The sequence below is a fragment of the Rattus norvegicus genome, chromosome 9 (genome assembly GCF_036323735.1).
Source record: "Rattus norvegicus strain BN/NHsdMcwi chromosome 9, GRCr8, whole genome shotgun sequence".
Classification (NCBI taxonomy): Eukaryota; Metazoa; Chordata; class Mammalia; order Rodentia; family Muridae; genus Rattus; species Rattus norvegicus.
The window spans coordinates 73,796,309-73,819,286 of NC_086027.1; the positions used below are offsets into that span (position 1 = coordinate 73,796,309).

Here is a 22,978-nt window from a genome sequence, read left to right on the forward strand (position 1 = left end):
GAATAACTGTTGCCACTGTGCCTCAGGTCTGATCCTGTTTATCATTTTATGACCTAACCCCCTGACATTATTAGCCAGTCATTTTCAGATAATGCTCATTGTAAATAATGAAACAGAATTCAAGCTACATCCCATGCCTGGACCCCCTGAAGCATCCTTTCTTCACTAGCTCACTAGGTCAGCTAAGATCACTAAGGTCAGCTCATACCTACTGCCTTCCCAGTATCTGTGGTGCCATGGGTGGCTCAGCCACTAGGAACTCACCCTGAGAGACAGCCCTGACCTAGAAGCAGATTGGCTGACTTCTGTGCCTACAAATCCACCTAGACGAGAACTGTACACTGCTCAAAACGGGTAATCAACCACAAATCTGGAACGCATTTCTACCCCCAGCCTCAGGCTGCGATCTTGCTGGGTCCTGCTCTTCACCTGGAAGCCATACAATTATGACCCATCTTGACTGCTCCCCAGAGCTTGTTAGAAAGAGGTGAGATGGCTACCATGTTTGCCCAAGTTTGCCTACTCCTGTTGCAATGCCCAAGTGGTGGCTAAAATGTGTTATTCTAATCCCACGAAGCTCATGTGTCATAATATCTTTTTCACAATTTTACTTATATTTCACTAAAATTAGTATTCAGAATTTTAAATCACAAGCCAGGAGTGGTTGTGCATGCTTTTAAACCCAGCATTCTGGCAGATCTCTCTGAGTTCAAGGTTACCCTGGTATACAGAGAGAGTTCAGGGACAGCCAGTGGTACACAAAGAAATCCTATCTTAGAAAAAAAATAAGTAAAATAAAAACAAGAGTAACAACTGTGGCTTGTCAGGTACTCAAAGGGAAAGGCCAGTGCATTAGAGAACTCAAGGATGCCCAATTCTTAGATTTATAATCAGAACACACTGGAAAAATAAAGTTGGAAATATGATAACCTCTTCATCTGGGTCCTACCCAATGGTTATGGTGACTTACTGACGAAATCCCATGTGAGCTCTAACAGACATTTACTGCGGTTATATGCTAGTAGAAGAGTTTAGCTGTTACATGAGTGTAACGGATCAATACAAAGCTCTTGATTCTTCCAGGCCCAGGGACCCCAGTGATGTGCTGTCTCCCTAGTACCTGATCAGTCACCACATCTTTGCTTTATAAGGAAACCCACCTTTCCTTCTGCTCCTATAGTTATAACCTTATTAGCTGTTCTTGAAGATCTGTGAGTCTAGAACAGCAATTCTCAACCTGTGGGTCACAACCCCTTTAGGAGCTATATATCAGACATCCTGTATATCAGATATTTACATTACAATTCATAGCAATAGCAAAATTACAGTTCTGAAGTAGCAACTACAATTTTTTATGGTTGGGGGTTACAACATAAGGAACTATATGGAAGGGTCATAACATTAGGAAGATTGAGAAGCCCTGGTCTAGGAGGAAAGAGGAGAAGTGGCAAGTTGTGGGTGTGGCGGGAAGAAGAGTCTTAAGGGAGACTCTGTGTTGTATGTGAAGTGTGGCATGTCATGGACAGGAACCTTCACCGCCTTAATCTACATTCCAAAGGTTAGCTTGTCTCGGGTCACACTCACTTTCCACTGCACTCTCATTTCAGTTTTCCCCCAGGCTGGGATTGAACTCGGGGCCTTTCATGCTAAGCAGGTGTCCTACAAGTAGGCTACACCCCATCCATTTCACCTTTATTCACACTCTGATTTTGACTATCATCTTCTATGATTTTTTTTTCTGAATTTCCATGTCCTTTAGGGTCTAATTCATTTCATGTCTCCTACAAGCTTTTTCTAAGCAGCCAAGGCATGGTGCCTTCTCTTCCCTGTGTCCTCTAAGTAGCCAGGCCACAGTGCCTTCTCTTTTCTGTGTCCTCTGATTGTCACTCCCACTCACGTGTATCTGGAGTAAGAAATATTTCCGTTGGAAATTCACTGTCCGTCCCTCATTCTAAGTAAGTTTCTGAAATGACATTGATGTCTGATGCTTTCAGTTCTACAGGACAGTGTGTCTACAAACACACACACACACACACACACACACACACACACACACACACACACACGCACAAGTCCAATGTGTGATCTGATTAACATCTGATATGAATAAGCAGAATTATGCAGTGCTCAGAGGAAAACACTATTTTAGGTGTAAGAATATTCTAGCATAGAAGATTAGAAAGGGAGACTTAACCATAATCATAATTTCACTCAATACTTCTTCAGAAAATAAAGCGAGAGCTGATTTGAAGCAAAGATACAAAAGTGTGGGAGAGAGGAAAGCTCTGTGTGGGTGTTGGAGAGTCAGTAGATATAGGGAGGACGAGGAGAGATCAACAGCTGTTCTCTACAAGTCTGATGTAAACCATACCTGTATTTCCTTGAGCATCTTCAACCTTATTGGATGAAGACAACAGAAAAGACGGCCTGGGGAAGTGAGGGCCGTGAAGGGACGCCTGCTGCTGCTGCTGCTGTTGCTGCAAAGGCATGGTGCTCAGGACTACCCGCCAGTCAACATGGGTAACATCGGACCTTGACCGAGCATGTCCTGGCTTGAAAGTCGTGGTCTCGTCCAATAAGTCATTCACAGAGCGAGGTCTGTCCCTCCGACGCTGACAAATGTTGAAGAAGTTGAAGGTTGATGCTTCCTTCTGTTCCATCCAGGAAAGATTGTCTGGGGCTGTCCCTCTCTGGACCATAAGCTGTTCTTTGGCAGGGAAGACATTTTGAGCTTTGGTTTCTAGGAGCCTGCTCTTACAGTGGTCCCAAATCATTGTCCCCTTGCCCAGGGAAGCGACGCTTCGCAAAGCACCATTGTCTGTTATGTTACCAAGTACCTCGTGCCCCACCAGTTCAGGGACTTCCTGGACCCCATAGACCTCTGCCTGCTGTACAGCCTTTCCCAGCTTACTGTCAAAAGTACTGAAGAAGTCCTCAGTGACCTCTAAGGCGGGGCTGATGTCATCTACCTCCAAAGCTTCCATGACACAGGGTCCACGCTTCTAAACTGCTTCAAGGAAAAGGCGTCATGAGCACTCAGCCGACAGAGAGAGGTGATTCGGCAGCGCAGCTGTGGAGACGAGAGGAAGCAATCTTCATCTGGCTGCCTGGAGAAGCACAGGGGCTTGTTAGAGATCTCGGTGAAGACAGCAGGGCACTGTTTGCCAAAGCAATGTAACGCCAATCTTCAACTTCCTGGGAGAAAACAAACAAGACAACATTGGCACACAGTCCACTGTGTTCTGTAGGGCATGAGTCTGCCCAGTCACTTTCCCATTTGTATGCCTCTTCTATGGCGGCCATGCACACGGGGTAGGACAGCACCTATACAAACTTCCTACTGTGTCTTGGGAAGACACATGACTCTTTATTTGTATGAGAAACTTAAGCAGAGCACGTGGAACACCTGATAATGGGAAATACGGCCAACAGCTTTTACTCACACAGAGAAGCCTTTGAGAGCAGCTGTAAGAGGATGCCCTGGCAGAAACCTCCAAACTGTTGACCTAAAATAGTAACCAAAAGACAGCAGGGAGTCTGGGCGTGCGCCTACATTGCAATCAGCCTAAAAGTCATGAATGACTTCACAACACTTAAAATCACTCAGTCTGTTGGCTATGAAGGTGCAGGGAGAAGTGGAGAGGGAGACTGTCGTTTGAGTAAACCTGAAAGTTAACATTACTGCTTGCACTTCCTTGGGTTATAAGAAATAAAGCCTAATGGTGAGTCTTCCCCTCAGAATTCTCCAGTTTTCCTAGAAAACGGTTTCAAGTGCCAAATTCCCTGGCTTCCATATTGGCCTCAGAGTGCAGGAGAGACTATACTGCCTAGCACTAAAGGTCAGGGGATTATGAGCCTACAACTGAGTGGGGATCCAGGCAAAAGCCTATGCAAAACTATGGCCCAAGAAGCAGGCTTTAGATCATCATTTCGTCCCTCTGGATCTGTGGTATCAAACCTTATGGTTCGACCTAAGCAGAAAGAATGAATGCTACATGAGCACTAACCCACTCTCTCTGGAAAGTGCTAGACCTCCATGGTTGGGTACAATTAGAAGAGACCTTGATTAGGAGAGAATCCAATACAGTCAACAGCAACCATATATGGCTATTGAATTCAGCCACACTGGCTGCATTTCAAGTGCCCAGAAGTCATATACCTGTGTATCTTTAACAAAAGAAGGGATAACATTAGGACACTTTTTTTCCTTTTTACTGCTTATAAGTAGGTAAAACTATCAATTAGTAATACCGTTATACATTGGTGAAAAGGCAGAGACACAAGCTTTTTAAAAAAAAAAACTTTATGACTAATCAATTCATTTTCAGCTGCTAGGTCATTAAACCAATATCACCAATTTAAACCAATATTTAAATCAATAGCACCTATGCTGTTTAATATATGTAAGTTGAACTAATATACACAAACTTTACTTATCTATTTACTGAGCTGACCTCAACCCCACTACAAAACTGAAAATGCCCTGACTGCTGATTCCCCGGCCTCCACCTCCCAACCACTGGGATTTTAGGTGTTCACCACCCAACTTGGTTTTAGGTACTTCTGGGGATCAAACCCAAGGCTTTGAGCATGTCAGGCAAACACTCTACCAACTGAACCATACCCCTAGACCAAAATTTTTCCTTTAGCTGTATCAATGGTATATAGAGATCATAGAACCTGGTCAGCTTCTCTTATAAAGAGGAGATTACTATGAACTTGACTACTTCTGAATATGTGAATATGCACTGTATAGAATTTCATACAATGGTTCTAATGTTTTAGCTGCAAACAGGGTTTAGGTTTGTTTATTCTTTCTGAGTCTCAAGTTAAGCCTCAGTCTTCTGAATTCTGTAACTAATTTAATAATTCTGAAATTTGAAGTGGATTTTTTTCCAATTTCATCTTGTATACCAGAGATTAAGAAAAATTAATGTAATCAAATGAACATAAAGTACAAGATTCTCATTTTATAGAAGAGATACCAATTAGATTACATTAAGCTCCTAAGATTACCAGAATTCCTTGTTATCTGCCACTTCAAACCCAGCAGAGGTGTGTGTGTGTGTGTGTGTGTGTGTGTGTGTGTGTGTGTGTGTGTGCGCGCGCGCGCGCGCGCATGCGCGCACGCACTTACTAAGGATCAAATCCAGAGCTTTCCGAGGCTGAAGAAGCAATCTTTAAATCATGCCAGCAGATGCTAGGGATCCAAACTCAGGCCCTCAGACCTGTACAACATGCACTTCACCAACTGAGCCATCTCCCACCTCCGGTATGTGGGCTTTAGTTTGTTTGCCCTGATATTTTCTTCATGATTAGACCGAAGCTACATGTTTTGAGAAAGAATAACATAAAACAGAAGTGAAACTGTCATCATGTCATGTCAGAAGTGTATACCATCACTAGGACCTGCATGTCTGAATAAACCTTAATCACCTTTTTCCTTAAATAGCTGACATATTTTAATATTTTCATATAATTTCCTTACTAATGTAAAGCTAGCGTTTCTTCTCCCCACCAAGATAAGCTTTAAGAGCCCAGGAATGTATAATATATGCTCATTTATGCTCAAACATATAAAAGTCTGCCTCTGTCTACCTGTCTGTCTCTCTGTCTGTCTGCTTCTTACACACACACACACACACACACACACACACACACGAGTGCACACATGCACACCCTCAGATACATGTTGAATACGTGTAGCCCTCATCTACATCACTTACAACTTAGCACCTTAGCACCTTTAGTCCTCCCTGCTTCTGCCCAAGCTACAGAACCTTTCCCACTTACACAGGCTCTCTCTACAACCATGGTTTACTGTATTGTGTTAAAAGTTACCAGCCATTTTTTCAAATTACATTGTAAGCTCTGAGGAACTTGGTGGCCAGCCACAGTACTTTTGTCCTCCTGTACAATACATTGCTATCTTCAGGGGATCCCCTTTCTAGAGTTACTTTTTGGTTTTGGGAATTTGTCTTTTCCTTACACTCTATTTGCTTTGAGTAGACTTCAGTCTCTATTATTATTATTATTATTATTATTATTATTATCATTATCATTATCATTATTATTTATTCCTACCTCATTTGGTTTTGAATTAACTAAACATATGCAGACAGGTCAAACATGAAGTGTCCCTTCCTCTGACAAATGAACTCTAGTGTGTCAGTGCAGAGTGGTGAGCTTAGCACAGAGCTGGAAGTCGAGAGCTAATTAGAACTCTGTCCTAAGTCTGGCTCAACTGCACACTTTCTGGGCGGCCTGTGGTACACATTTAAGCACCAGGTGCCTTACTCAGCTACCTGGAGCCATTAAAGTGGCTGATGTCAAACTGCTTTGCCTGTAGTTCGTTCACTAGGTAGCTGTTCCAGTGTGCCTTTAACAACACAGTTGCCAGGAAGCTTCCACCGGACCATACCCCTTCATCAACAACAGGCTCCCAGGGTCTCCCTGGAACAACTCATCAGGTCAGCAAAGGCCAAGTCAGAAATCAGAATGGACTACTTAATACTATTTGCCTTTCAAATTCAGTGAATTATAGAATTCCTTTTAGATTTTTTTAATTATTTTATATGGATATGAGTGTTTTGCCTGTATATATGTATATGGATATCTGATACCCAAAGAGGCCAGAAAAGAGCACTGGATTGCCTGAAACTGGAGTTACAGATGGTTGTGAGCTGTCATGTAGGTGCTGGGAACCAAAGCCCAGTCCTCTGAAAGACTAGCAAGTGCTCCTAACAGCTGAGCCATCGCCCCAGCCCCAATTACAGAATACCGTTTCTATAAAAGGAAGTATTTTCCCACTGAATATAGGGAGAAAAATTGAGGCCCATTTGTCAATGTTGTAATCAAGAGCTCAAACCAAAGAATCCCATGCATGTATCAAGATGTAACAGGATAGAGAATCACTGTGTTGCCATTTTCTAACAAGGAAATCTGCTGTTGACATGCTCACTAGGCAAGGCTAATAGCCGGTGGAATCCAGCAGCCCTCCTCGACAGAGGTGGAAGCGGGTATGAGTAATAACACTAGGGACTTACACAGAGAAGGAAGGATGGATGCCTGACCTCCTGAGCTGCCTGACAAGGGTGCTAACTTCCTCCATGTGGCCTGTCAGAAGGTAATGAGTGCTGGACTGGGAAGAACAAAGCACTGTAGAGTCAGCTCAGATAACCTGCTTCTGCAGATCTATTTGTAAAATGAGAGCCAGGGTGACCATGAGGGTGGTGGACAGAACTCAGGGCTCTCTACTTTGGTTAAAGTTGGAGCTGACTGGGAATTTTCTGAGTTACACAATATAATAGAGCCACCAGAAAACCTGACTAGCAACAGGACCTTTCTGAACCATGAAGTGTGTCACTTTTTATGGTGCTCTATCACAAAGACACATAAATATCCTGATGGGACAGACACGTCAGCAGCAGCAGACCAGGGCACTCAGTGGCTTTCAGATAAGACCCACAGTTTGGAACACAGGCAGAACCCCATTTTGAAAGGCTTGAGGTAAGCATGAAACAGCCTCATTGTCTCCAAACTCCAATAAAAAGCAACTGCTACGTTGTGAGAAGAGCACTAAGTGTAGAGGAATGTTATCCAGCAAGATGGCTGCTCTGGCAAGAGATCACATCCAGAGCCCTTCTGGGTCTATGTGATGTAGCTGGGATGACACGCCTTAATCTCAGAAGCCAGAGGCAAGCAGCTCTTGGGAGTTCAAGGCCAGCCTGTACACAGCAAGTTGAAAAGTTTAGATCCAGGCATGCTAGTGCTCGCCCTCAATCCCAGCATTCAGAAGACAGAGGCAAGCAGATTCCTGAGCTCTAGTGACTCCTTTAAGCTGAGTGCGTGAGTGAGTAAGTGAGTGCAGTAGAAATGAATCCCTTCCTGAGTTCATGCAGTTCAGTGAAGGGCAGCAGAGGCAACTGAAGCCAGATAATAAGGAGTCAGAAGATTAGAACATATTGTCCAAGTTAGTATGAGGCCACAAAGAGCAATTCAGACAGAAGCCAAGAGAGGCCTGATTGAATCAATCAGTTTAGGGAGGAGTTTGAGCCACAACAGCTGAGTTGAACCAGTCAGCCAGAGATCAGAAAGAACTAGAAAGGGTGAGCTTATTCAGCAGTAAGCCTGACAATTGCTTCAGGCAAATAAGTTACTTTTACAACTAGGTTCATACAAAGTATTTGTATAGTAATAAATGCTCATAGAAATTCTGGGACATACTGACAGATATGAAACAAAATAAAATCCAGTCATGAAATCATAAGTCAGAGAGAGCAGACGAAAAGTAGAGAGGTTCTGTCCCATATGCAATAGGAATCAAGACTGAACATAGAGTATGGGTACAACTGTCTCTTTGGATACATTCTCTAAACTCAAATCCCAATAAGCATGACTGGAATAGAACAAAAAGAGGAAGGAGGAAGAGAGGGGAAGAAGAAGAGGAAAGGAGAGGGGGGTCTCGATTTTTTCCTTACAACCTGGCACAAGGCCACATGCCATGCATGGAACTCCTACAGTCATTTAGGGGCCTCCTCATTACTTAGATGCTACTATTTTCAAAGCTCACATCCTCCTACACAGTGTTGGTCCTCCATAGAAGCTTCACCCCAAATTCCCTGCTGGTATTGCTTCTTTTAAGATCTATTTTGTATGTGTATGTGTATGCATGTATGTATTCATATGCATGCCACACATGCTCTACGTTTGTGTGGAGGTCAGCAGACAACTTACTGGAGTCAGTTCTCTCCTTCTACCATGTGGGTTCTGGGAACAAAATTCAGGTCATCCTGTTTGGCTGCAAGTACCTTTATCCACTGAGGCATCTCACCAGCCCCTGGTTCGATTAATCTTGACTGTCAACTTAACTGAATTTAAGAAACAGACCTCTTGTTCTGTCTGATGGCATTTACAGAGAGGTAGGGAGATTTACCTCTAATAGGGCAGCACCATCCTATGTGCTGGGGACTAAAACAGAGGTGAAAGGAGTGTCAGACTTCATGTCTTTTTCCTGACTGAAAGTGCAATGTGACCAGCCATTTTGCACTCCTACTGATAGGACATCCCCATCATAATGGACTATACTCTCAAACAATGAACTAAATTAATCCCTCCTTACATCACTTAATACACGTGACAATATACTCTTTATCCCCCTCTTATTTCTGCTCACTTAGTCTCAACTAATATCTTCTTCCTCCCCTTCTGAGTCTCCTCAGCAAATGTAGGCACTATCCAAGTTGTCTTCACTGACTTAAAAGTACACAATCAATTTAAGTATGCTTTCAATTTCAAACTTCTGCTTTCATTCTCCAACACAGACTGACCTCTGGTCCTGTGTTCCCAGATAAGTGTAGAACATTTCTACCTAGTCCGCTCATGGTAAAACTATACTCAGTGTATCTAAAACCATTCCCAGTTGTTTAATCTGTAATATTAGCTGAGTGTCCACTATGGACTGGGCACTGTTGCTTTAACCTACAATTCAAGGCCTTCTTATCCTTGGCTCAATTTGCTTTTCTAGTTTTGTACGTTCCTTCTGTACACACATACCTCTTTTGCTTGGAACAAAAACACTACTGATTAAATTTTATGCTTTTCAAATTCCAAGTCTTTGCTGGGATTACTAGACTAGACTACCTTCTGCTTACTTCTACCCATTAAATTTCTATCAACTCTTCAAGAACTCCCCACTGCCACCTCTTCTGAACACCCTCCTTGTTCCCTAAATGGCTCTTTAAACTGCCACAGTGTATCTGTGGTACCTCTCCTACATCACCTACTGTGTGAGGGCTGGGGTGTGGGGGGTTGGCTGATGAGAAGGAAAACTTGTCATTTTATTTTATGCTAATGATGCTGCACAATACTCTATGTCTCTAAGTCTCACAATATAATATATACTATGGGTGTCATAATATTCATTTTCAAATAAGGAGTCAACAATATCAAGTACCTTGACTGAGGGCACCATGTGATGGTCACTATATGATGGTCACTATATGATGGCCACAGTGTGAGACCACTGAGTAATGACCTCTGTGTGACGGTCAATTTGTGATGGCCATGGAATAATGTTCATTTGACTTACTTTCTAAAACACTGTATTTTTTCAAGTTTTTAAATTTTATACTAGCTTTTTTTCCTGGCAAAAAAGTATATGAATATAAGCCAACCTTACTAAAATATTCCTTATTTTCTAAAACCTCCTGTTAACTAAAATTTAAATTATATCTGAGCAGAGAAAGTTTCCATGCCACTGAAACATGGGAAATGTCAGGTACCAAAGACCTCACGAAGACCTTGGATAGAAATCAAGGCGCCACTGCAGAACACAAGGTTATTCTGTGATGACCGATGACTCTGAGCTCACGCCCTTCCTAACGCCAGCACTGAGATGCCCGCTTTGAAATGCCTCCAACAATCAAGCCCAAACACTTTTCAGTCCATCCCTGCTCTTACCATCTCCACCTGCAAGATCTTGCCACATACAATGCCGTAAGACATTTTCTTGCAATCCAGCTAAATATAAGCACACAAGACTTCAAATCTCAGACTGCTCTGCTACCAAAGGCAAATTATTGTCCTCTGTCGGCCACCTGACTAGAAAGTCTATCTTCCTATAACCACCAGTGTCCTAACATGCCCAGCTCTTAGAAACAAAATAGACAGACAGATTTCAGTTCTGCAAATGTCTAAACTGCAGACTTGATGTTTCCCATCTCCCCTTGCCTCCTCTGCAGGGAACAGTGATGAAAGAAGGAGAGAATCAATCACTCCAATCATCTTCATCCTGCGACTGAGGTGAAATGACATCCATCACAGGAGCCACGTGGTACTCTTGCCTGGTGCTGCAGGACTGTAACCCTAGTACACAGAGGCTGAAGCAGGAAGCCTGTGAGTTCGAGGCCTGCCCACACAACTTATGAAGACTCTGCCTCAAAAGGAAAAGGACAGCCAGGAACGTAGCTCAGTGGTAGAGTGCTTGCCCAGCATGCACCAGGCCCTAAGTTTGATTCCCAGCCCCACATACAGCCGAAGGCCATGCTGCTGGAGTTGGTCCTAACTGTAATAGGGATTAACTGCAAGGTATACCTAGGGGCCACAGCACTGCCATGGGCTGAAAGTGTGAAGTGTGGCAACAAGGAACAAAACAAAGAAGTAGTGTGTTTACCCTATGTGCCTCATATCCCAAAAGGGCTAGGGAAGGGCCTTCAGACCTAAAGATCATCATCAGCTCATAGAACTATGTAGAATCTTCTGAACACGAATGGGGTTGGAAGTATTTCCAAATATAAGCTGGAGTTTCTTTCATTTTTACTCTAGCATAATGCCTCAAAATTTATTTAACCTGTGGAGGAAATTACATGGTTTTACTGAAAATACTCATTTTTCCCATGCAGAATTTAGACTGATTTATAAAGTGCTTGGTGAGCCTTTTAATAAATACTTAGAAAGACCTCAGCAGAGAGAGGTAGGTGAAAGGACTGTTTTCAGTCACGATGAAAGAGACCATATGACTCATCTATTGTCTCATGGGGAAGACAGAGACTTTCTGAAATCCTTGTCTAATTACCAAGTCCTGTGGGCCACCCAAATTCGACTTTTTAAGATCATCTTAAAGCTCACAGGTGCCACAGTGGCAGAACCCTAAGTAGACTGAAGCTAAGCCCTGAGCCACCCAGCTTGCACCATGGGACAAATACAGTAAGGAGCACAAGACAATCCATGGACCCAGGAAAAGGTTCTGTTCTTAACACTCAGGTTCCCAATTGAATGACATCCAGCAAGTCAGGCTGATTGATACAAGGCCTCTGGCCATCTCTGTGAGGCAGCAATCCTGCTAAGTCTGCCCAAACTACCTTATAGTTAAGAAGCACGGATATAATAATGTTTATATAATTTCTCAGAAAAATCTAAAGGACGCATCAAGTGTCCGAGTGCTACTCTAGATCATGGAGGTGTAAAACACAGATTCCCCTGGGGAAACTGCAGAAAACAGACGGACAGTGTCATTAGTAGCCAGGTACAGATCAGTCAGGGAGGAAACAAATATAAACACACACACACACACACACACACACACACACACAGAGGGAGGGGAGGGAGAGGGGGGGAGGGAGAGGGAGGGAGGGAGGGAGGGAGGGAGGGAGGGAGAGAGAGAGAGAGAGAGAGAGAGAGAGAGAGAGAGAGAGAGAGAGAGAATGGAATTTGAAAACATTACCAAATTACCAGTTTCGGGGTGCTCAGAAAGAATATTTTGGTAAGTACTTAATTTTTCTTTCTTTCTGTTATATTTGAATCTGCTGAAAAGCAAGGGTGGGTCTTTGTTGAACATGTTCTCAAAAGTTCCAAGCCAGTGATCAGGTAGGCCTAAGCAAAGGGTGCTCCTCCCCTATCTGAAGTGTTACAAGTTCAGCAGTGACAGGCTGCATCCTCCTTCCTCCTTAGGACTGATCCGACAGTGACCTTGGCTATCAATCTGCCTCTAACCAATTTAGTCAGGAAGCAAGCACAGCCAGCAAAGGCAGACACACTCTTTAACTTCAAAGATAAGATAAGGACAAAAAAACAGAAAGAATTTAACTGGACAATATGAAAGTCAGAAAATCCTCTGCCTCTCATACAGGCAGAGGGAAAGTTTTAAAACCCTAAGAGTAATAGGAGCTATCTTTTTTTTTTTTTTAACGTTTATTTTATTTGTAATTGTGAATGTGGTGAATGTGTGTGGGGTATGGGTATTTTCTGTGTTTTCTGTGGGGATACATGTGTGTGAGTACAGGGGCCTGTGGAAGCCAGAGGCATCAGATCCCCCAGCGGCTAGAGGTGCTGGCAGCTGTAAGCTGCCTGAGATGGGGACTAGCACTTAAACTCAGAGGAACAGCAGTATCTATCTACTTCTAACCCATCGAGCCAGCTCCCTAGCCCTTAAATTAACTGCATTATGGACCATTATCATTAATGTGAAATGAGTTTTCCCAAACAGTTCTGCAGTGTGGGCACCATGGTACAGGAGGGTCAGGAGTTTAAGGCCAGCCTCCACAGCATACATGGTAAGTGTGAGGCCAAACAGATTCCACAGAACTTGATCCCAACAAACAAACAACAAATCCCAAGGGTGTAATGTATAAACTCTAGGGATCTGACTGACTGACATTCGGCTGACCTGATCTGGTACTAAGTGATAAACCTGTGATAACTAACACTTAAACAGCTGCCCATCATCAGAGAGTCCTGCCCACCACAGTACTAAATAAACCCTTTACAAATGTCCTGCAGAGAGCCTGGCAGTAGTGACACATGCCTTTAATCTCAGGAAGCAAAGGCAGGTGGGTCCCAGTAAGTTCAAGAACAGCCTGGTCTACAGAGAGAGTCCCAGGACAGCCAAGGCTACACAAAGAAACCCTGTTTCAAAAAAGAAAAAAAAAAAAAAGAAAGTTAAGATTATGCTGCAGAAGTCCCTTTCAGTACAGATGGGCTGATGTAAAAGGTGAAATATGGGTTTAACAAACGCTGAAAATTAAAGCATAGTTCTTCTAGTTCTTAAGACTAATGACAAATTATAAATAGCTCATATTCACTTAATACTTATTAAACGGCAGGCATTACGTTAAGCTCCCTGTGAGCACTGAGTCGTTAAATCCTCCCAACAAGTCATTTAGGAGCTGATATCATTATTTCCACTTTACAAGAAAATGAAAACTTAAAAAGATGAAGTTATTTGTCTTGGGTAATATGGCCTGATTAAAGCCAACACTAAATGCAGGGTGCCATATGCAATTCAGAGCCAATTAATGACCCTAAATAATACACTAACATTTCATATGCATAGTGTTTCAAATTTCAGTATCAAAGAGCAGACACTATAACTAATATTTATTTTGTATTGTTTTATTTGTTAATCCCATGACCCAGGGAAATGGTTGATACCTGATGTACGAAAAAATAAAGGAATCACTTCTACGGTCTTTCTGAGTCATTGTAAATTCTCCAAGGGAATTGGTATATGAGAAGTCCCTGAACAAAGAGAGTAATTAAAAAGTTATTCTCTACTAAAGAACTAGCTTCACTTCTCTTTGTGACCTTGGACATGTTACTCAGACCATCTGTAAGGGTATGATAACTGGGACTTCACTTAAACAAGTGCTTCTAGAAATATTTAGTCCCAACTGCCCAAACCTCTTACTGTTTTCCTAAGAAATCCTACTTCACTATGCCAACAAATAGAAACACTTGTAAAAATGCTTGCTTAAAAGAACTTGCAAACAAATGTTTCTGCCAAGAGAAGTAAAAGAAATATTTTCAAACCGGATGCTACTGTAGATAACTCAAACATTTTAACTATTAAAACATGTTTAAATAAACAGACTCCTTTTAAAGCTACCTCGAAGTTAGCATTATGCATTTATGAAGTTCAAACAAAATAACAAGATTGACTGATAACTTTCAGTCTTATTTGAAGTCTACTAAGAAGATAAGGGGTTGGGGATTTAGCTCAATGGTAGAGCGCTTGCCTAGGAAGCGCAAGGCCCTGGGTTCGGTTCCCAACTCCGAAAAAAAGAACCCCCCCCCCCCAAAAAAAGAAGATAATATGCCGTTTTTAACACTGCCACTCAACAACAACAAGACAGACACCACACATAATCCTCCAGTGAAAGGTACCTACTCGGGCTACAGGGTTTAAAGTTGAAGGCATGGGTCTCCGTTTTCTACGCACTGTTCCCGGAGTATGATTTGGGGCAATCTTCTTGAGCTACTTTGTCAACACACAGGGCAAATAAAAATCCCTGTTGTACATGCAAAGGTGGTTTGGGGATGCAAATCAAACAACAGAATGCTGTTCTTTATGAACCCCTACCAGGGTACAGGATGCCCTGGGTATCTACACCATGGAAAAGATTCCTACTTTCTCTTTGATCTTCTCTTTTACACCCAGCAACTGCAGAAAGGATGATGACGGGATCTGCTTAGGAAGCTCGGATAGAAAGTCTTAATGCACCCAAGCACTCCTTCTGCAGAGTTAAAGGCAGCAGCGGCTGCTCTGCCCGCTTCTCAGTGGCCTTGGCGTGGCGGGGTTCACTCGCTGCAGGATTTAACAGGACAGTTTGCATAGGTTCAGATCAGTGCACTACTCCAGGCTTCCATTTGCAGTAGAGTGGAATTAACACAGAGACCCAAACCTGGACAGCAGGCAAAGAGAGAGATTTTTGGAGCAGTCAACCCTAGATGGGATGTCTTCATCAAACCCCTCCCCTCCAGGCTCAGAGATCTGTGGAAGAAAAGGCAGAATGACTGTGAGAGCCAGAGGTAGTGCATGACTCCAAGGAAACATTTCCAGACAAAACAAAGACTGTGACTGGTGCACAAGATGTGCACAGGTTCAAACCAGACAAAAATCCCAGCACGGAGAAGGGGAAGTGGACACAAAATCTCACCTCTAACCAAAAATCTATGTGTGGTTGTTAGCTGCTGGCAAAGGGAAAATCAGTTTCCTCCAATGGAGCATCAGTGGGCGTGCCAACCACACTCTAGGCAGGCCCCATACTCAGGAGTAGCTGGCTAACATAAAGTGACTGTGTTTGTTATCTATGCACAGTGTTTTATTTTGGTAGTTTTATCTTACTAGGTTTTTTGTTGTTGTTTTCTGATTTATGGTTGAGAGAGAAAGACAGAGACAGAGATAGAGACAGAGACAGAAAAGAGAGTACAAGCTTGAAGTGGTGTGGGCAGAGAGATGAGGAAGATCTGGGAGGAGTTAAAAGGGAAGAATATGATAAAAATATACTGTATGTAAAAGTTTTTTAAATAAAAAAAAGAGAAGCTGTCCTCAATGAGAACTATAAATAAGGCCCTATGTGCTTCCTGAGCTTTCCTAGATCTAGGACACATTTCCCTCCTTTCTCTCTCACCTAAGTTTCTGGAAAAGTTTTGACTTTTATACTTTTAGGCTCTCCTTTTTACCACCCCATTCACTCTCCTAGGAGCAGTGTGGTTCTGCACCAGGCAAAACTTTACATGCAAAGGTCACTGGCGCTCTCTAGATGGTCAAATCTAGGAACTGTCCTCCAACGGGTCTGACTGACCACTATCAGTGCGACTTATGAATACCCATCTGTGTGAAACTCATGAATCCACTACCACCTCTGCCCTTTCTTTTTTGTCCATGGATGCTCCTCTCTCCTGTTCCTGTGCTCAGATGATAAATACCCTGTATTCTTACCTAGCATCTCTTCCATAGAGAAATTCTCCATCTCCTGAGATAGCTGACCTTTTTTTTATATATGCCCCAATTCCTACAATGCACAACTAACTTCTCATCTTACCCTCCAGCCTGCCTCCTTCAAACATTCGATACAGAGCAAAGGACATTGTCCCCTAATAAAGATGAATATCCACTCTGGCATTTCTAGCTGAGTCACCAGCGACCAATACAAATTAGCAAGCCCTATGACCTCTGTCTCTGCAAAGCCCTCCCGCTGTCTGTATGTCTACCTCCGCAGTCCAGTCACCACCACAGCCATGTTCTCTACATCTGTCCCCCAAGTGGGCTTTCTGAAATCAAAACCCTGCTGCTCTCTAGATAAACATTACTCAGAAGAGCTCACATCACTTTCCTTTTAGCCCTTAGTTCTTAAATTTCCCTCTATACTCTACCACAATCTCATTCTGGCTCCAGTCATAAAGAATTTATAGGAATTAGAATCTCCTGTTTTCTTTGTCTGGAAGCTGGTTTTGTTTTTTCCCCCACTGCCTCCATCCTTAACCTCTTTACTAGCACAGTTCGTCCCCAAGTGCCCCACCCCGGAGCAGCTGCATCTAAGCCTTCAGGTCTGTGCTGACTTTGCGCTTTCCCACTTCCTAGGCCCTTATATTCCCTACAGCATCCGGATTGCCTCCATAATCAGGTCAGACACTACTTTAAAGAGGCCTGTTTCTTCTCTATCTTCCCTGACAAACGGTAAGCTTTCTAAAGACAAAACTGTGTGTCTTGTTTAAGGTTATCATACCTACAGACCACATAGTAGAGTGTGTGACTACCCATTTCCCAATTAGCTAATTATTTATAACTGGGTGATACAGAACAAGGCAGCTTTAGTTTATACTGAATTATAAACTGGTTACTCTACTCAAGATAGCTAGAGATAAATAAGCCCCTGCCTCACTCATGAATCTTGTGCATAACCAGGGAATCCTATTTGAAACCAAGCTCAAATTAACAATTAAAAATGTTAACAATAAGCAGTATGCTTGACATCTCAACAAAACAGCCTCTAAGCTGGGCATGGTGGTACACATCTTCAATCCCAGAACATGGGAGGCAGAAGCAGGAGGATCTCTGTGAGCCCTAGCCCAACCTGGGTCATAGAAAGTCCCAGTACATCGAGGACTATATATAGAGATCTTCTCTCAACAATCAATCAATCCCACTGCCTCTTTATGTTCACTTTTAGTTTTGCTCCTAACTCATCTACCAACGAGATTAATTACTTTACTCCATAGCTGGCAGGAGAATAAGCTGTGAGGTCTTTAACATTTGCCTTTACCTACACATACCGATGAGACAGGAGCAAACTGTATATGGACTTTGCTACTGGCAAACACTTCATCACACTTTCTACTATGTCCTCTGAATTACTTGCTTTGCGATTGAAACTAGCACACAGTGTGGCTCCTCGGGACCCATATACCACATCAGCTCTGAACAGATAATGAAAAGGAAACAGCAGTTCCTTGCTAGGTATTCCTCCATACCTTTTCTTCCAAGGGGTGAACATCTGCTATGACACAAGCCAGCAAACGGCCAGGAGCCACTGTGGAGACAGACAGGGTGTGGGTGAGAGTGATGTGAAACAGAAGAGGGGGCCAGTCATTAGGGAAAGAGAAGGAGCAGCCATAGCCTAATGCCCCTGGGAACTGTCTAGAAAAGAACCCTAAAAACTAGGTCTGTGTTACTAATCTTTTCTAGGTTGAAATTAGACATTCTGAAACTAGTTTAGTAATGTCAATATCTCAGCCTGCTTTGTAAACATGTAAATGCATGATCCGATTCCAAATCTTTCGAAAGGGCTACATACTGAGATCATAGTACGTCTGCTATCTGATAAATATTCAATACACACAAGCTTTGGTTGCTTGTAGCAAGGTTGGTACTGGCCTCTATCTAGCTTGATTTTCCTGGTCCTAATGATAAGGTCTTCTTTTTCCTTTCTGTCAAATGATTACATATTCCTCAGTCCCCTATTTCTTAGGTGTATATATCAACAAGGAGCAAGGGGAAGAGGGTTGTTAACCTAACACCTAAACCCATTCATCAAAGAAAGCAAGAGCTTTTAGCTAGACATGTTGGCCACACATGCCTATAATCCCAGCATCCAGAGGCCCAGGCAGGAAGATCACTAGTCAGATAAGATGAGGAGCACTGGGACAGATTGGCTGTAGACAGGTCTGCTAGTTCAAACCTGGGCTACACAACAAGTTCCAGGCCTACCTAGGCTCTATCTTAAGACTTTTTCTTAGAAAAAAACTTAATCATAAAAGGCAAGGAAAAGAGACAAAAGTACAAGAATGTTTAGTGGAATTTTATCCATAAGCTTTTTCTATTACTTCAATGTCACACTGAGTGTTTTTTCAACAGAAGTCTGCACTGATCACCCTACCGAGAAACATTGTGTGATCTTTCCAGTATTCTGTTTTCTACCTCAACGTTTTCTGAAAGACTCTCTGCTCTGTACCTAAATTAGTTATAAATTTACTGTTCCCATTGTTAGTCCAGGGTTTTAGACTCAAAATGCACTGGATATAGTGTAGGAAACTTTGAAACACTTATTGAACTTTATGGTTATAAAAGAGGACTACACATTGTTCCGGGTTTTGAAAAGAATAAAGGCAAAATAAACAATTCTTATTTACCCTCTAACAGGGAAAAATGCACTGTATAACAAAGAAGGATAAAAGAGAGAATAGGAGGAAAAGAAGATATTAGTTGAAAGTACACTGCAGATATAGTTCTGCTGTCTTTCCCCTGCTTATCAATGACTGAGCCCTCTCCACTGTTAATATCCTTCATAAAAACCTTTTTAATATATGCATTATGCCATTTCTTTTGATGGACCCATGATGTGACTGTTCCCCTGTTACCGGGCATTTACAGTATTTCCAGCTCTGTTCTACACAAAGGTTTACTCAGTGTTATGATGAACTTAACTGGTCTCGTAAGTTCCCTGGGCTTCTCAAGGAGGAATTGCTAAGTCAAAGCATAGGAGCACTGCTGAGACTTTTTACACGTTCAGTCACTGTGCTTTTCAGAAAGGCTGCACTCACTGTCTGCTCCTGACATACTGCTTGACAGGACAATGAAACCTCTTTGAGATCTCTAGCACTTTGAGAGCTGGAGTGGTACTGCCTTGTTGCTTCCATGTTCACTCCTTTGATTAATGGAAAGAACGCCATTTAATAGCTTAGCTATTTAATTCCAGTTCCTCTCTATGTCTAGGAGGGAATTCGCACAGTAATCAACTTGCAAAGGTTCATTTTGGCTCCCAGTTTCAGAGCTTTCAGTCTATGGCCAGTTGGTCCCATTATATCAGGGACTGTGGCAGGGCCACATCCGGGTCAGGGTGCACAGCAGAGCAAAAGCACTTCAAACAGGAAAACAGGAGGACCCAGAGCCCACAACCCTCTTGGTTGGCCTTCCCTAAAGACTTCTACCTCTCATAAGGCCCACTCTTTCAAATTATCTCTAAAGGGACTAAGATTTTAACACACAGGCCGTTGGGGACATCCCATAATAACAATGTGTTTAGTTTTTGGGGTTTTTTTTTTTTTTTGTCCATTTTTCTGCTAGATTCTTTATTACTTCTCCATCATGACACAACAAATTTTCACACTCTGGGTTGCTTTAAAAAATATTTCTTAGGGCTGGAGAGATGGCGTAGTGGTTAAGAGCAGTGGCTGCTCTTCCAAAGGATCCAGGTTCAACTCCCAGCACTCAGGGCAGCTCACAATTGTCTGTAACTCCTGTTTCAGGTGATCTAAACCCTCATACGGAAATATGCAGCCAAAACACCAATGCACATAATATGAAAATAAATAATTTTGAAAGGGCTGGACAGATGGCCCAATGGTTAAAAGCACTGACTGCTCTTCCAGAGGTCCAATTCCCAGCAATCACAAGGTGACTTACAACCAACTGTAATGGGATCTGATGCCCTCTTCTGGTGTGTCTGAAGACAGCTACAGTGTACTTATATACATTAAATAATAAACCTTTAAAAATAATTTTGAAAAAGAAATATTTCTTATCTCATAGTCACTAAGGTATTAGCTCAGGTGGGCTGGGTTCCTATCTGAAATTCTAGAAAAAATTCTAGAAAATAGTCTAGATTCAAACGTATCTGGAATATTGACAAAAGCCTGGTTTTGGTAACTTCCTGTTGGTTGTCAGCCAGGGGGCCACTCTTGGTAGTTTTATGCCTTCCAAATTCCTCAAGGCTGCCTAAAGTCCTGCTCAATGGTATGGTCCATCTTCAAATCAGCCACCGCATGTTAAGTCTTCTCGATTTCCCAGCCACAGAAAGCTCTACACTTTTATGGGCACTCTTCAGTCAGACCTACCCTGACAATCTCTTCATTCTAATTTCCAGTGTGACATCTAATATAACAGTCAGGTAGAAATGTCTTCTATGTACAGGTTGTAGGGATTAGAGGAAAAAAGCAACAACAACTGTCCCAGAGTCTCTGGGTGTGTTTATAATCTGTTTGTAGGCTTTATGATAAATCTCCAGGGCATGAACCAAATAAAGCACCGGGAGATGCATTTCCACAGCACTAAAGGCAAGCACGGATGAGGCTGCTGTGTGGCATTAAAAAATTCACCGGGCTGGAGAGATGGCTCAGTGGTTAAGAGCACCAACTGCTCTTCCTGAGGTCCTGAGTTCAAGTCCCAGCAACCACATGGTGGCTCACAACCATCTGTAATGAGATTTGATGCCCTCTTCTGGTGTATCTGAAGACAGCTACAGTGTACTCATATATAATAAATAAATAAAATATTTAAAAAAAAATTCACCATGGTAACTACTAAGCAAATCACTATCATGAAGCCCAATCCCTATTGGCCGTTTCATCTTGCTCTGTACCCATTCACCAAGAACTTCCCCTTCCATCCCTCCCCGAATACAATTGTCCATCTGCTTTTCAATAATGAAATATTTTTATTTGATACATTCATCAAACACTTATTCTAGGTACTGTTCCAGGCACTTTTAAAACATCAAGTTGCCAGGCACAGTGGCACATGCCTTTAACCCCAGCAGAGGCAGGCGGATCGCTGTGAGTTCAAGGACAACCTGATCTACATAGTGATTTCCAGGCTAGACAGGATTACATAGAGAGACTCTCTCAAAAACCATACATATTTAATCCTCATTAAATCTTTGATGAGGTGGCTATTATTCCCATTCTACAGATTAGGAAACAGCTAAATTGAGTAAACTTCCCAGGATGACGCAATGAGAAAGTGACCAAACAAGAATTTAGCTGAGATAAGCTCTAAAGATCTTGTAGAATCATAGCATTGTGGAAGTATTTACTATAAAGACAAGCACATAAGGTATTAATGTTTCTTGTTCCATGACATTTACACACTTCTCCTGTCAATTTAACCTAATATTTGACTCCTAGCTAAAATTTAATTATGTTACCAAGGTAACACATGTCTATTTAAAGACCTCATTTTTGCTACGGTATTTTGCTTAAATTTATCATTTAAAGAAAAACTACTTAGTTTTAGGCAAATCATTTATAATGTGTGCTATCTTATAATGCTGTATAAGTACAAATCACAGTTTATTATGATTTATTGAAAATATTTTAAAGAAAAAAAAAACCAGAAGTTTCTTTCTAGTTCCACGTATCGAAGAAAAAAGGGGGGAAAAACTAACGTTTACAACAACATAGCTCAATCTATTTAACCTGTTAAAGTAAAAGGCGTCTTGCTTTGCAATCTTTACATATAAGCCCAGTCTCTATTTGTCTTTCAAAATCAGCATTCTTTTTTTCATCTTAAGGGATGGGCCTTACAACTCCTTATCTTGTTTTATTTTGTTTTGGTTTTCGTTTTTTAGCTTAGTAAGCTTTTCATACAAGACCAATTTGTCATTAGTCCTGTGGCGTCATTTACTATATATTCAAAATGGGCACAGTCAACAGAAAGAACAATCGTTGCGTTTCTCTGGGGCTAAAAGCTCTCTACTGGGGTTTGGTTTCTATGATCGCTGGGGAGGGGTTACTAAAAACAACGCAGAGAACAGGATCACCTTATTCAACTACTTTGCGTTTACTTGAGTCACAAAAATAAACAGCGGGTCATGCCTTCCCCATCACTTAACCACCCACAAATGAAGTGCTATCCCCAGCGCGAAATGCAACAGAAAGCAGTGCGTGGGAAGAACCCCCGCGACCCCGGGGAGGTCCAGGGATGCGTCATCCCGTCCCCCTCCCCGCTCGCCCGCTGGTCCGCGGCCGCCGCGAGGCGGATGCTCACCGCGGCTTTGGTCCTGTCGCCCGTGCGGCCTGCAGTCAACCCCCAGCAGGACCCCGACCCAGGCAGCCCGCCCTCCTCACCGCCAGCGGCTGCGCTCCGGCCGCCAACCATCCCGGCCCGGTTCTGTTTACAAGCGGCTTCTCGCGGTCCCACGCCCAAATGCTTCCCCGCGGCAGCCCGGCAACCGGATCCTATTACACAGAGTTCCCAGCGCTGAGAACCAGTCCCTCCTGCGGGAGGAGCAGGCCGGGCGGGGCCTGACCTCCTTATCTTATTGTTTCCTACATAGCCTTTATCACAGGCTTGGTTCCTTTCCTGCTCTTCCCAAGGCCGAAAAGGATGTTTGCAGTTAAAATTGTCACTTGTAAGCTACCAGGGCAGGGTCAGCTATCAGCAGTTGCCAAGAGTAAGAGAATTTCTCAGAAATAATGCTTT

The 22,978-nt window shown here is 42.7% G+C and overlaps 1 protein-coding gene across 11 annotated transcripts in view; it reads right to left on the reverse strand.

Moving 5' to 3' along the window:
• Plekhm3 (pleckstrin homology domain containing M3) overlaps positions 1-22,771 on the reverse strand; it is a 159,082-nt gene extending 136,311 nt beyond the window's left edge. For 4 of the 11 annotated variants that reach the window (XM_039084591.2, XM_017596815.3, XM_039084589.2 and 1 more), the window contains exons 1-3: positions 22,624-22,753; positions 17,752-17,810; positions 2,372-3,195 (exon numbers count right to left, since the gene is read on the reverse strand). In XM_039084591.2, the coding sequence (XP_038940519.1) occupies positions 2,372-2,984 (613 nt within the window). In that variant the 5' untranslated portion in view covers positions 2,985-3,195; positions 17,752-17,810; positions 22,624-22,753. Of the gene's footprint in view, positions 1-2,371; positions 3,196-17,751; positions 17,811-22,543 lie in introns of all 11 variants that reach the window. The other 7 variants (XM_017596819.3, XM_017596820.3, XM_017596818.3 and 4 more) reach the window with 7 other exon arrangements.
• Positions 22,772-22,978: the final 207 nt, after the last annotated feature.